The sequence below is a fragment of the Poecile atricapillus genome, chromosome 5 (assembly GCF_030490865.1).
Source record: "Poecile atricapillus isolate bPoeAtr1 chromosome 5, bPoeAtr1.hap1, whole genome shotgun sequence".
NCBI classification, from domain to species: Eukaryota; Metazoa; Chordata; class Aves; order Passeriformes; family Paridae; genus Poecile; species Poecile atricapillus.
Window position 1 is genome coordinate 40498145 of NC_081253.1, and position 14422 is coordinate 40512566.

The 14422-nt window shown below is 51.9% G+C and overlaps 1 protein-coding gene across 2 annotated transcripts; it reads right to left on the bottom strand.

The window, feature by feature from the left end:
* Positions 1–7873: 7873 nt before the first annotated feature.
* ARL4C (ADP ribosylation factor like GTPase 4C) lies at positions 7874–11378 on the bottom strand. Of its 2 annotated transcripts, none has more exons than XM_058839446.1 (2): positions 10516–11378; positions 7874–10353 (listed from the first exon to the last, which is right to left on the bottom strand). In XM_058839446.1, the coding sequence occupies exons 1-2, from the start codon at positions 11088–11090 to the stop codon at positions 10347–10349; spliced, it is 582 nt and encodes a 193-aa protein (XP_058695429.1). In that variant the 5' UTR covers positions 11091–11378; the 3' UTR covers positions 7874–10346. The 2 variants fall into 2 exon arrangements, with proteins under 2 accessions (XP_058695429.1, XP_058695428.1); XM_058839445.1 differs by having other exon boundaries at positions 7874–10358.
* Between the last annotated feature and the right edge of the window lie 3044 nt (positions 11379–14422).

The window sequence follows — 14422 nt, forward strand, 5'->3', positions numbered from 1 at the left end:
TGAAAAGGCGCAGGTCAGTCCTCTTTTGAGATGGAGAGGGGGAAAGAAAATACCTGAGCCTTGTAGAATTCCCTGTGTTATTTTCCTATCAGACCTGAAGCTGTCAAGGCTCCTCTCACCCAAAACAGCACCTTTTAAAGGACTTTTTCCTTTTCAGGGTTGTGCCACAAATCTCTCAGGCCTTTTCCTTCAGACAGAAATCTCCTGCTGTTTCAGGTAATAAATCTGTTTATTGAAGCTCTTCTTCTGCCTTGAGACCTCTCAGAAGTTCTGTATTTGCCCTTGCTAGGGCTTTTCTATGAAAAAAAAAAACCCAACAAAAAAATGTGTCAGGGTTTTTGGAGAGTGACTTATTACATTGGACCTGGAAGCTGGATTTATTTCTGCTGTGTTCCCAAGGACCAGCCTGTATGAAAAAGCCAGTCTAGGATCTGCAAGGATGCAAAAGAATACAGGTTTAAGGGGAATTTGGGGAGAAAGTTAATTTTTGGGTTGTTTTGGGTTTTTTTTCTGATTTAGCAATTGCATCCACAGTGGATTGATTAAAGCAAAAGGGAGGACTCAGGAAGGTCCCCACTTGAATTAGTCCCCCTGGGATAATCAGGAATAACTTCCCTGGGTAGGGCAAAGCCTCAGGAGCAGGGCTGAGGGGAATGAAAGACAAACTCCTTTTGCCTGCTGCTCTCCCTCTCCTTATTATCTACACATAAATTACCCACATTCTTTACAAGCCAGCTCTTGCCTTGACTGAGGGAGTTCAGACCATCAGAAATGCAACAGTTTTCCTGCACATTTCCTGATAAAAGGAGCTTCAAGGGGGCAGGAGGTTGGGAATGGGGGGGGAAATGGGATAGGGAAGAAGCTGCCGCTTCTGAGAGATTCCTGGGATTCCTGGGCTACCAATTCTGGAAATTTCTGGATGTCCCAGCATGGAGAATACCCCCTCTGCCCTGCCCAAATTTCATTATACACCTTCAATAACGCAAAATTCCTTCCAAAAATCCCAGTAGAGAGCCATCTCAGAGCAAGCACAACCCATCCAGCAATGTTGTCTCAGCATTATCCAAAGGTCCCAGGTCACTGTGGCTCCCTTCTTGTCCCCCCTTCACCGTGGCACTTTGCCACCAGCATTTCCATGGAATGGCTCCTTTTTTTGATGAATCCCCAGGTTTGTTTTGTTGTTTGTTTTTTTTTTTTTTTGTGGATGGCCAGGGAAGAGCAGCACTGGCTGCTTTCCAAGCAGCTCCACTGCAGATGCCAAGGTTTGCACAGGGGCCTCTCTCCCCCCATGGTTAATGGATCACCAAGACCTGACCTGGCTGAGTCTGCTGGGAACAGGGACTGGATAAACATCCACTCCATGGGCAACATTCCCATTTCAGGGCTCGATGAAAATCTGGGTGCCCAGGCAAACACCCCAAAATGCCTCATTCTAGCCCAAAAAAGCATCCCTGCCACCTCCAGCTTAGAGTCTGGGGGATATCCTGAGTTTCTCATCCCAGAGCAGAAATAATTTCCCAATAATAGTTTGGGACACAATTATAATTTGGGATGCAATAAATTAATGGGGACATGGCTAGGTCACAGAGATGGTGGGGGGAAAGCTGCTGGAGCTAAGGGACAACCCAGCACAGGATGGGGAAAAGCTGTGGGCTGCAATTGCCAACCACCAGGAGAAATAGAGAATTGCAGAACTGGAAAAGCTCTTTAGGATCCTGGAGTCCAAATACTCCATCCAAAACTGCCAAGGTCACGGCTGAACCGTGTCCCCAGGTGCCACATCCACACCTTAAAGCTCCTCTCCAAGAGGGGCAGAAGGAGCTGAGGGAATATTTACAATATATCCTCTATATTGTGTGCAATTACACACACACACACATATATATAAATATTATAATATAATATTATTTTATATATGTATATAAATAAATAAACCAGAACATGGATATATACATAAATATATGTAAACCCCCCCCCGATATCCAGAACTTCTTTGCCAGGAATTACAAAGAAAGAGCTCGAATACCTCCCTGGTCTCAGAGGACACAGCCCTGCCTTCTCCCTCCCCTCCTCCCAGGGGACGCTCTCCATGATCCAGCTAAAAATGAAGGAGCTTTGAGCACCCAAGTCTCCCATGGGCCACTGGTGTAAGCCTTGGTGTAAGCAACCCCTCCCCAGCCTGTGTCCTTCTGCTTCCAGAGACTCCAGCCCCACGCTGTGGGATGAGGGTGTTGGACCCCATGGACCCCAAATCCTCTTCTCCCAGGCTTTCCGTCATCCAGAGCTAAGGATATAACCTCAGAGGTTATAAACCCTCAGGCCACACTGATAAAACTCCAGCAGGACTCTTCTTTTTTCAACCCCCCCAGTCCTCCTGATGGGTTTATGGCCCCCTCATGCTCCACATTGTCACACCAGGACTTCCTCACCAGCAAAAATGCTTGGATTTCCCCCACTACACCCCAGCAGCTCCCTGGGACACAAAAAATGCTGATGCTCAGGTGTAATAAAGAGTTTTAGCCCTCCCCCCTGCTGCTTTGCCCTCATAGGGGAAGAAGGACAGGGCCCCAGGTGGGTTATTTGTGCTGCAGGAGGTTCTGCAGCTGATGAGGGACGAATTCACAGCTCTTTGGACTCTTGGCATCCCAGCCCTGTGATGAAAAATGGGCAGCACCTCCAGAGAGGCCGGCCTGGCTGGGAAGATGTTTGGTGCCAGAATCTGCAGGGAAAACTGGCAGAGGATGATTTTGTACATTCCTTACCACCTCATTCCCAGTCTGTGCTACCCTGGAGCTGCTGGAAGTCCCAGAAGGAACACAGCAGGTCCCAGGGCTGGGCTGAGGCAGCAGAAGTCTCCCCACCTCTCTTGGGACCATCAGGTGCTACCCCTTGGCCATTCCTGGCAGAGAAGGCCCTGTTGAGGCACAGGGAAGGCTGAAGGCCATTTGTTCTGGAGATGTGGCTGTGGATGGGGAACAACCAAGCACAGGCTCCAAGGAGAAAAATTTAGGAAGGAATTCCTGGCTCTGAGGATGGGGAGGCCCTGGCACAGGGTGCCCAGAGCAGCTGTGGCTGCCCCTGGATCCCTGGCAATGCCCAAGGCCAGGCTGGAGGAACCTGGTCCCACCTCTGGTGGGAGGTGTCCCTGTCCACAGCAGGGGGTGGGAAGGGATGAGCTTTAAGGCTTTTCCAAACCAAACAATTCTGGGATTCTGTGAAGAAGGGTGTGTGGGTGGTGAGTTGTTACTTTTGGTATTTATTTCTCCCCAGCACCCCCTGTCCCCTTGAGCAGCTCCCTCCTAAGCAACCAGGTGTTTCCCAAGGATGGTTGGGAAGAGCATGGCCCGTCCTGGGAGGATGGAAACCTGCAGCACTGCCATTCCCTCTCCAGCCCCTGGACATTTTCCCCAGGCAGCAGAAGGGTGGGGAAGCTGCCAAAGAGCTGGAAAGGCAGCACAAGGGGGGCTTTCCAGGGCTATTTAAACATTAACCAGCGCAACAATCGCCCTGTGTTTGCACTTCCCAGCCTCACGCCAGGCCTTCACCTCTGGCTGGGTGGATTGCAGAGTCCTGAGCTGCTCCCAGCCCTGGAGATGTGGCCTGGCATGGTGCTGTGCTGGTGACAGGAGTTTCTGTGCCAGCCCCTCTGCCCATAGGGTGCCAACACCGCCGTCCCTGCAGCGTCAGGGGGTCAGGGGATGAGGGTGGCTTCTTAACACAACTTTCTCAGCCATTGCCCGGAGGACACGGCTGGAGGGCTTCAGAGAGCTCAGAAATGATGCCAGTGTGGCCTGGAGCTGCTGGGAGCTGAGCAGAGGCACTGGTGCAGCTCTGGTGCCCACAGCACAGCAGGAGGACTTGGATTTGCAGGAACCTCCTGCAGGAATCTCCCCCCACCCTCACATTTCGACCCCTTTCCCCACCAGGAAAGGGACAATCCTGCAGGTTTAGCATCTTTACCATGCATGGGGATTTGAGAATTATACATGCCCCAATTTTCTTCTGAAGCCTAGGGAGTAGGAAAAATGCTGGAAATTTAATTTTATCCTTGTGGAAAACAAGTCTGGGGCAAGTTGAGTGATGTGACCAAGGTTAGGTGGGAGTCTAAAAAACCTGCATTTAGACCCAGCTTTGTGTCCTGCTCTCTTCCTGGCAGCAAAATACTTGAAAGCAATGCCAGGTGGGATCAGGAGCTTTGGGAGTGCCTGTTTCCCCAGTCCCCATCTTTTGGGAATGCTCCAGCACCACAGGATCATGAAAACCTTTGTCAGCTGAGAGAAGCTCACCCCAGCTACAAAATTTAGGCTGAGCAATAAAAATAATCCCAGAATCTCAGAATTATTTGGGTTGGAAAAGGTCTTAAAGACCATCCCATTCCACCCCCCTGCCATGGCAGGGACACCTTCCACTATCCCAGGCTGCTCCAAGCCCCATCCAACTCAGCCTGGAACAATTCCAGAGATGGGGCAGCCACAGCTTCTCTGGGTACCCTATGCCTCACCACCTATTTATTTATTGTTTTTATAACTATTTATTAATAAATGCATGTATTATAATATTGCTAATATTATTATTAATAATAATAATAATTTGAATTCCTATTATTTTATCATTCACAGCAATAAATAAGGATGGCTGATAATAAATGAGAAGAATCTAATCTTCTAATCTGTGGGCTGATGAAGAGCTCTCTGCCCTTCTCACAAATTCCCGTCGTGCTTCCAGCGTTTTGGGAAGCTGTGGGATGCCATCAGTCAGGGCTGTCAGGGAGGGAGGACGGGGGGTCATGGGACACGTGGGATTCCTTCTGGTCACCCAGGGGGTGTCCAGGCTCCATAACTCACCTTCCAGCAGTGTTTTAATGTCGTTGCTGGAAAGTTTGATGGGCTTTGTGAGCTTTCCTCCCTGAAATCTCACACGAGTGTCTGAGGGAAGCAAACACAGGCTAAGCTGAAATAAACAGAATGGTTTATTAGAGCAAATATTCCCAGGCTGAGCTCCCCATATTCAAACATCTTCGTGCTGAAATGTCTCAATTTTGCTCTGCCAGGCCAGCACGAGGCTTTTTTTTTGCATGGTGTGTGTGCAAAGTGCTTGAAGTAACTCACAGCAGCAGCCTTTTGCTGCTCAGACAAAAAGTTCTGGTGATTTGGGGGTAATTCCCAATGGAAGAAGCTCCAGGATGGAGCTGCCTAAAACAAAGCAAACAACATTTGAATCACTGTGGGATTTTTTTTTAATATATTTTATTTTTACTTCTGGTAGTGCCTATTTTAAAGTGCTGCCCATCCTCAGCCCACTCCAAAATCTGGCCAGAAGCACCTGGTGCTGTGCAATAGCTGCCAGTGCACTACACCACGCTCCAAGGATCCAGCGCCCTCCGGATTGCATTAACCAGGATGATCCTTTTAAAGATCCTTGCTTGGGGAAGCAAATCCCATTTGAAATAAAGCAGAGGGATTTAGCTTAACGAGGCAAAGGCAGGGAAAAGAGGCAGAAGGACCTGTGTGGCTGATACAGCATGAGGCAAGGCAGAACCTGCAGCACAGGGGCTCCCAGGGTAGAGGAGCTATCAGGAAGCTGCATGCATGGAAAAGTGGGATACTCCAGGCTGGAGAGGCTCCCTTGTCCACTGGAATGCTCGGAGATCACCCAGCAGCTCTCCTCGGTGGCCTTGAACCAGCAGGGGAGCAACGCTGGTGGCTCATCTCTGCTTCTTCCTGTCCTGACCCCATCTCCCGCTGCTCCCAGCCCTGATCCATCCTCTTGGAATGTTCCAGGTCCTTCTCAGCTGGTGCAGTCCACAACCCAGCTGCTCCCTGGGCAGCATCCTTGGGCACCGCTCTGTGTGCCACCCCAAACTTCGCAAACCCCCCAAACCCCGCAGCACCGTCCCTCGTGTTCGCTCTGCCCGCCCGGGGAGGTGGCTCAGCCCCATCCATCATGCGCTGCCTCGGGGCGCCGCAAGGTCAGCAGCCCCTTGTGCCGTGTTTTCATGACAACATGGCCCAAACACCGCCTCCCCCCTGCTGACAGAAGCACTCTTTGGCCAGCAGGACAGGCTGCTCCGAGGAGGATTTTCCGTCCTTGCCGCTGGAAGCACAAGGAGCTCTGCCGGCACAGCCCCTCCCGCCCTTCCCGCAAAGCCTGGGAGAAATCCCAGCTCGGCCCCCAGTACGGCTCTGTGGGACGGGGCAGAGCCAGCCAGGGTCACTCACAGCCTCTCAAAAGCCACAGCCCAAAGCCTGGCAGCTGCTTCTCCTCCCCCATCGTAGGGAAAGGGATGGTTCCCTCTTCAAGCCAGGAGGAGAGCTGCCCCCAGCTCCATGAGGTCCCCAAGGGACTGAAGTCCAGCTCCCCTGGCACACAGATAAGCCCAGGGACACAATGGCAGCACCCACACCTCCAGGGCAGCTGGAAAACCCCCAAAAATCAGCTTCTGCCAGGTGGGATCCGTGAGGACAAGCCCCTTCAGGCTCAGGAAGGTGCGGACACTGCAGCATCCACTGCTGGGCTTTCAGATCCGTGAAACCAGGAGGAGCACACGGTGTCCCACAGAAAATGGGGCCAGAGGATGGTCAGGAGCATCTTCAGGAGCGCTGGACCGTGTGGCAGAGGGACAGAGACCATGCTCTGTGTGAGGAAGGGGCCGTGGGGAGCTGCACCTTCCACAAGCTCTCCACAGGGTCAGGGGGCAGCTGAGCAATCCATAACTCAGCGCTGGAATGCCACGGTCCAGCCCAGCTCCAAGGGATTGCTGAGCCTCGACAGCAGCTCAGCAGCTGCAGCGCTGGATAAGCCTTTAAGGTTCAAAGAATCATGGAATGTCCTGAGTTGGAAGAGGTCTACAAAGTCCAACCCCTGGCCCTGCCCAGACACCCCAACAATCCCACCCTGGGCATCCCTGGGAGCCCCTGGAGCTCTGGTAATCTCAGGGCTGTGCCCATTCCCTGGGGAGCCTGGGCAGTGCCAGCACCCTCTGGGGGAAGAACCTTTCCCTAAATCCAGCCTGAGCCTGCCCTGACACAGCTCCAGCCATTCCCTGGTGTCCTGTCACCCCCCAGAGCCCCCATCCCTGATCCTGCAGAGCAGACACCACATCCCCTCACCCAGGCACTGCACACCCCACTCGGGCAGGGTGAGATCACCCCAAACCCTTCTAAATCTCACTTTCACAAGCCAGGATCGTCATTTCCCCTCCAGCTGCCTCATCAGCACTTACAAAAAAAAAAAACAAAAAAAAACCCAAAAAAACAAACCAACAAAAAAAAAAAAAAAAAAAAGAAAGAAAAAAAAAGAAAAAGTAACTTGCCACCCAGCTCCACTCCCCTCCAAAATGTCACCCTGGGTTTCCTGTGTCAGCAGCCACCCAGGAGCAGAGGCAGCCTCGAGCTCTGTCTGCAGCATCCTGCTCCCAAGTGGTGTTTTAACCCCTGCAGACCTGGCTCTCTGCCACCGACACCGCTTGCCCGAGGCCACCCGTTTAAAAAAAGCTACGCTGAGCAAAAATGGAAACTTTCTCTCTGTGTGATTGCTTCCCTAACATGGATTTAAAATCAGAGGAGGTGGTGGAACAAAACCCTCCCCCCCACCAAAAAGTATCCTCCTTTCTCCCAAGACAGCTGCAGAGATGCAGAGACATTAAGTGACCTGCAAAAGAGCTCAGATTTCATTAACCAGGAAATTATGGATGTCCCCCATGTCCTAGCAGGCTGCCACGTGACAGACCCATGACACTGGATCCTCAGCAGGTCACTTCTCTGTCCCCTTGTCCTCTCTCCTTGGGGAGGCAGCAAGAACCTCCCTCAATCCACGCAAAACGCAGCACTGATACTGAGAAATGAGCAGAACACTGGGTTTTGGTTGTTTTTTTGTTGTTTTTTTTTTTTTTTATCAGGCCCTTTCATTGTATAAATAATTTATTTCAGTTCACAGCATTATGTCTGCATCTTTAAAAAAAAAAAAAAACAGAAAAAGAAAAAAAAGGAAAGACGGGAGGAACAGAGAGTGACGGACAAAGGCGAGGGCAGGACACGGGCAGCGGGATATCACGATGGGAACACAGCAAATGGACCTGGGGGAACGAGACCTGCCAAAATAACCCACGTCATTGTAATTCTCTAATCTGAGAAGATGCACAACCTTGCAAAGAGCCCAGACAGCTCCCCTTGGGAGCTGCTCTGCTGAGGGCCCTCTTCTTGCAGCCCACTGAGGGTGACGCTCATCGGCACATGGGGTTGGGGGTAAAATCAGGTGGTGGTGGAACGGAAACACCACGGAAGCCAGGAGCTACTCGTTGGAAAAGTCATTTAATTATTGCAGAAAGCAGAGTGGCTGGCAAAGGCACGGGCACAGCATCCCACCCGGCCCAGCCGAACCTTCCAGCATCTCTCCAAGGGGATGCTCAGCTGGAAGCTCCCAGGAAAGACCCAGCTCTGCAAAAACAGCCTTTTCCAATGCTGGCATTTGCTAAACCGAGACCAGCCAGGAGGTTTAAAAAAAAATAACCCCCCACTAACATCCTGCACGTGTCATTCCTAAAACCTGATCCCTCTGGAGCTGCTGGGGTCAACACAGCTTTTACATTTCAAACGGGTCGCTCTCCCAAAAAAGCGTTAATACATGTGGCTTCTGTGGCATCAAAAATAAATAATTCTTTTCTCTCTCTCGACAGCAAGTACCAAAGTGTTGGAGGTGAAGACAAAGCAGGGAAACCCGAGGAAGCGGGAAGAGAACCACCTGAACGGATGGGACCAGCCCACACAAGTCGGGACTCGCGCCGGGAACTGAAACCCCGCAAGAGGAGAAGAAACAACTCAGCTGCAACATTTGTTCCCTAACAAACCCGCCCCCAAAAAATGCTGTTTGGAAGGTGCTCGTCACTGCAAGGGGAGGATCAACTCCCCAAAACCCGAAGGGCATTTTGCTTTTGGTTGCTTGGTGCTTTCCCCTTGGCTGCTCTGGGAAGGGGTTTGCAAATGGGAAATCTGGTGCAAAATCACCAGAAAATTCTGCCTGCCTCCAAATTCAGGATATTTGTCCCCTGAGGGCTGCCTGCTTCAGCTCTGTGGGAAGGCAGGACCCCGGAGAGCCAGATCCAGCTGAAACACAGACAGCAAGTGGATTTTGGTGGCCAGCCCCATGCAGGTACCAAAATGTTCACCTGCAGGAGGAGGAGGTGGCCAGGCCCGACCCTGCCTGGGTGCTCAGGCTGCTCTGCAGGCAGAGCTTGCCCATGTGGCTACCAGGGAAAGTGAGGGGCTTTTAATTGGCTTTGAATCTTTATTAAAAACCTACCACAACTCCCCCATGCCTCTTCACCCCCTGCAAAACATTCTCCCTTTCCAGCAGAGATTTTTTTGCAGGCTCTGGCCACCTCTGTTTGTCCATCCATCCATCCAGCCCTGCCATGAACCACCACCCCCCCCACCCCGACTTGGCCTCCTGCCCCACTGCAGAGCAGCACAGTGGCCAGAACCCCAAACTCTGCCTTTTTCTGTGGGGGTTTTAGCAAGTAACCCCTAGTTTGGATCACCTCCAAAGCCGCACCTGGGAGCAGCCTGAGCACGGGGACCATGCACACCTGCGGGGAGCTTTGGTGCACAAGGTGACACCACCGAGCCTTTGAGAAATGGGGGTGCCTCACAAACCACCCCCAATGCTTCCAGCAGCGTTCACCCTAAACCCTTGGGTATTTTTTTTTCCTTCTTTCACCCTTTTTTTGAGCCAAGAGCTTAAAGCTCTGCCCCATTCAGCAGCTGCTCAGCACCCCAGTGTCGCATCCTCCCCCCCTCCCCCCAACCCCAAAGGCTGCCCGTCCTTGCTCTGCACCCTAAAACACGAGCCAGGGTGGGTGTGGATGTCCCCTTACCCATCACACCCACCCCTCCAAGACATTTTCTGCAGGTCCAAACCCCCCCTCCAAGCTTTCAACACCTTTTCCCACCGCCACCCGCGGGGGAGGAATCCAGGGATGCGGGGATGCAGGGATAAGGGCTGCAAGCCCCCTCCCCGCTGACCTTGCCAAGCCACGGTGAATCTGCACCCCCCGCCCCAAAATGCATGTGGGGGGCCGGCAACGACGCCCCCCGCCCCAAAATGCCCAGGTTAAAGATCCAAAAGCACGCTGGGCTCCGCTCGAACGCACTTCAACAGGGTCCTGCCCTGTTGGTTCCCCGGCACACAAAGGCTCGGTGGTCCCGGAGGATGGAGAGGGGGGATTCATCCCGTTTTTCCATGTTTCCAGCCCAAAGGAGTCCGGATCAGACCCTCAGGAGCACGGGGCGGTGGGAGAGGGGAGCTCCGGGATCTGGGCTCGGCTGGCGGGAGCTGCTTTGTTATCACCACTATTGTCTGTCCTTTGGGGAAGGGGAAAAAAATGAAGAGGAAAAAAAAAAAAAAAAAGAAAGAAAATAAAAAAGAACTATTAAACCCAAAAGAATCGCTTTGGTTCTGTCTCCCCCTCGGTTCCTTTGTCTGCTCCCCCATCCCTCCCCGCCTCGGCTGGGCTTCTACCGCTTCTTCTTCTGCTTGAGGGACTTCCTGCGCTTGAGGATCATCTCGTAGAGCTTGTCCATGCCCTCCGTCAGCCCCTCGCCGATGATGGCGCAGGCGGGCTGGATGTGGTAGGTGGTGGAAGGGGTCAGCTCGTGGAGGGCCAGCTGCTTCTCGATCTCGGCCACCGGCAGCGATTTGGGCAGGTCCTGCTTGTTGGCGATGACCAGCAGCGGGGTGCCCTGGTTTTCCGCGAACTTGGTCACCTTGTGCAGCTCCGTTTTGGCTTCCTCCAGCCGGTCCACGTCCACTGAGTCCACCACGTAGATGATGCCATCGGTGCAGCGGCTGTAGGACTTCCAGAGCGGGCGCAGCTTCTCCTGGCCGCCCACGTCCCAGAAGTGGCAGCTGATGCCCTTGGCAGTCCCGTTGCTGAGCCGGATCTTCTCGGTGTTGAAGCCGATGGTGGGCACGGTGTTGACGAACTCGTTGAACTTGAGGCGGTAGAGTACCGTGGTCTTGCCCGCCGAATCCAGGCCCAGCATGACGATGTGCAGGGACTGGAAGGCGGAGATGTTGGAGGAGATGTTCCCCATGGCCACGGCTCACGGCCGCGCTCACAGCCCCGCGCCCATCCCCGCGCCGCCGGCCCGCAGCGGGGGCACGGCTCGGGGCGGCGGAGGGAGCCGGGATCAGAGAGCCGGGATCAGAGAGCCGGGATCAGGGAGCCGGGACCAGGGAGCCGGGATCAGGGATCAGGGATCCAGGACCAGGGAGCCGGGATCGGGAACACGCAGCACGGCTCCACGCGGCGGCAGCGCGCCGGGACTGCCGACCCCCGCCCCGCCCGGCAGGAGGAGGAGGAGGAGGAGGCGGAGGGAGAGGAGGAGGAGGGAAAGGAGGAGGAGGAAGGGAAAGAGGAGGAGAAGAGGAGGAGGAGGAGGGGCCGCGCCGCCGCCTTCCTCCCGCTCCGCCCCGAGTCCTGCCCGATCAGCCCTGCCTGCACCGCCCCTGGCCGAGCTTCACCTGGCCCTGGCTGCGGTCCTGCTCCTCGGGAGCTCCCGGGAGCGCCATCCCCTTCTGCTGGAAGCTTGGTTATCCCTCTGTTTGTGACCGACAGCAGCAAGCAGTAAAAAAAACCCCTTAAAAACAGTAACCAAGCCAAGGTGTGGCTGCTCCTGGATCCCTGGAAGTGTCCCAAGGCCAGGCTGGACCGGGCTTGGAGCAACCTGGGATAATGGAAGGTGTCCCTGCCCGTGGCAGAGTGTGGAGCGGGATTTTTTTTCAGGTCCCTTCCAACCCAAACCATTGTGGGTTTCTGGGATTATTCATTGCACGTGAGGCACCAGGAGGGACTTTCCACCGCAGCAGAAGCTGTTCAGGCACAGCTCTTGAGGGACACCTGGCACCAGCGATGGTTGGAACTGGAAAGCAGCAGAACATCTGTGTCCCCTGCAGCTGGCACAGCATCCCAAAGCAGAGTGATGCCACGAGGGGAAAACCCGTGCTGGATCCAGGGCAGGGCTGGCACTGATGTTGATCACCGCTGTTAATGCCTTTTTGGGTCTCGTATTCTGTAAAGTTTTTGGGTTTTTCTGTGAGTGCCCTCAACCCCTGTTAAAGCTCCTGAGGTCTCCACGGCTTGATTGCTGAGCCATGGAACTTCTGTCCCAGTTATTCCAGAAGGGACCTTCAAGATCCACTTCCAGCTAAAGAACTAATTCCATCCCCCTGCCACGGGCAGGGACACCTTCCACTACCCCAGGCTCTTCCAAATCCCGTCCAGCTGTTACTTTTATTTCTGCTCTTACTCCCGAGCCAAAAAGCAGCAGCAGGCTGGTTTTGCTACAATGTTACCCATTGCCTCTTTTACAGCAATTTTACAGTTTATGTATTTTATATATTTATTTTTATATGACTTATAATTATATATTTATAATTTATCCTTTATATATTTACAGTATATAAATATATAAAAATATATTTAATATATCTATCCTTTATATATTTATATATTTATATTTATATATCTATAGATATTATTTATATCTATATATAATATATATGTCATACATAATAGATAATAGATATTATATCATAGATAATAGATAATATAACATAGATAATAGATAATATATAATAGATAACCTATAACATATAATAGATAATATAATTGAATATATTTATATATATAATATATTAGTTATATATTTATATCTATAAATTAAATTTATTCATTTTTTATTAAATTTATTTTATTTTATTAAATAAAAAATAAATTAAATATTTACATATTTTGCAATCTTTTGCATTGTAAAATAAATATCGACTTTATGCAACAGCTTAGCCAGAAAGCCCCAGAGAAAGAAGTGCACTGCAGAAGACAGATACTGCTTTTAATTTAAGGTGCTTTCACCCCTCAGTGTGCAGTGAGGATTTGTCGGGCTGGAGTGGGATCATTCCTCACATTCGTATTTCCTCCCGAGGATGCTTTGTGTGGATGCTTTGTGTGGAGTTAAGGCTATCTATTAGCACATGCCATCATTAAAAATGCAGGCAGCTTGCTTTTGCGGCCCTCGGAGGTGACACTGGGCACGGTTTTGTGGCAATCACCATGTGGTGACAGCCGGGAAATAAAGCAGGGAACTCTGTGCCCGGCATCATGCAGGTGGTAGAAAACCTCCTTGGCACGAGTGAGGCGGCACTGCCAATCCAAAATCGAGCCACAGGCACTGGATGGGCTGGAAAATGGAAATATTTTGTGCAGCCGGGCTGTCCCAGAGTGATCTTTGAGCTCAGGCTTCACTGCCACCACGCCGAAGAAATGAGGTTCGGAGAGCACGTGGAGAAAGCTGTAAGTGATCACCTGAGTCCAGGACCCGGAGCATTAAAGAAGAATATTTTTAAATAAGCCAGAAAGAGAAGAACAGGGTCATATCTGTGAGTGGCGGATCCGGCACTGGCACCGCTCTCATCTCTTCTGCCTGAATCGCTCCAGCAAAAGCTTCCTTAAAGGCTGCTGTGAAGGATAATCCCAAAGCGAGGCCATCCCGGGCTGCTCCCAGAATTAGTGGCTGATCTGTGTGCAATAGGGCTGGGATTTAGCGATTTCCCTTTGGGCTGTGAGCCCGAGCTCGGGGCCGGGAGTGCAGGAGATGCTGTTTCAGCCAGGTAGCGCTCCCCAGGGAATTCTCCTTCCCTCCCTCTCTCCCCTCCCTCTTCCCTCATCCCGCTGCTGGAGACGGCTTGGAGCCTCAAGAAAAACCACACAGGCCACCAAAATTCCTTTCCCCGCCATCCAAAGTCTAACGGGGAGTTTTCCCTCCTTTGTTTCCGCGCCGGTTCTAAATAAAGGCGAGATTAGATAGCCAGGCTGATCAAACCTGAGGATGTTCTCCAAACCGGCCTCAGATGAGACAATCCCCAGGGGATGGACATAAACGGGAGCGTCTCAGCGGTGAATTATGCTGCGGCTAATGCCAGCTATCCATAAAATAAGCTGGTGAAACCTCGGCGGAATATTAAACGCAGAAATGACAGCGTTAATCGCAGCTGAGAGGAGCCTGCCAAGCCCATTCGGTGGCGAATTTAGGGAGAGGAAACCCATCTTTTCCATAAACCACCCCGCCTCTCGCTGCTTTTTCTCCCCCATGGCCTCCCTTCCCCTTCTATCAAGGTTAAGCAGCCAAGGTTAAAGGCAGCATTAGCATCTAAATGTGCGGCTGAGGATGTGACAAAGGGACCGCTGCTGGTTCCCAACATTTCGCTCAGGCGCGCCAAGGCTGTCGCTGCCATAGTAACTGTTTTCAGACACGGCAATTATTTCTTCCCAGATTTCCCCCATCCCATCTCCCTTCCCCCAGCTCATCATGGGCTTCCAACTATCTTTCTTTTAATTTTTTTTTTTCTTTTTTTTTCCGGGGGTGAG

What these genes read in the sequence shown, in the direction of transcription:
- ARL4C (XM_058839445.1), bottom strand. Translation starts at nt 11,090, where the DNA reads ATGGGGAACATCTCCTCCAACATCTCCGCCTTCCAGTCCCTGCACATC. An exon ending in CTCAAGCAGAAGAAGAAGCG is followed by an intron (nt 10,359 to 10,515) that starts GTAGAAGCCCAG and finishes CCTTCCCCAAAG; the next exon opens with GACAGACAATAGTGGTGATA.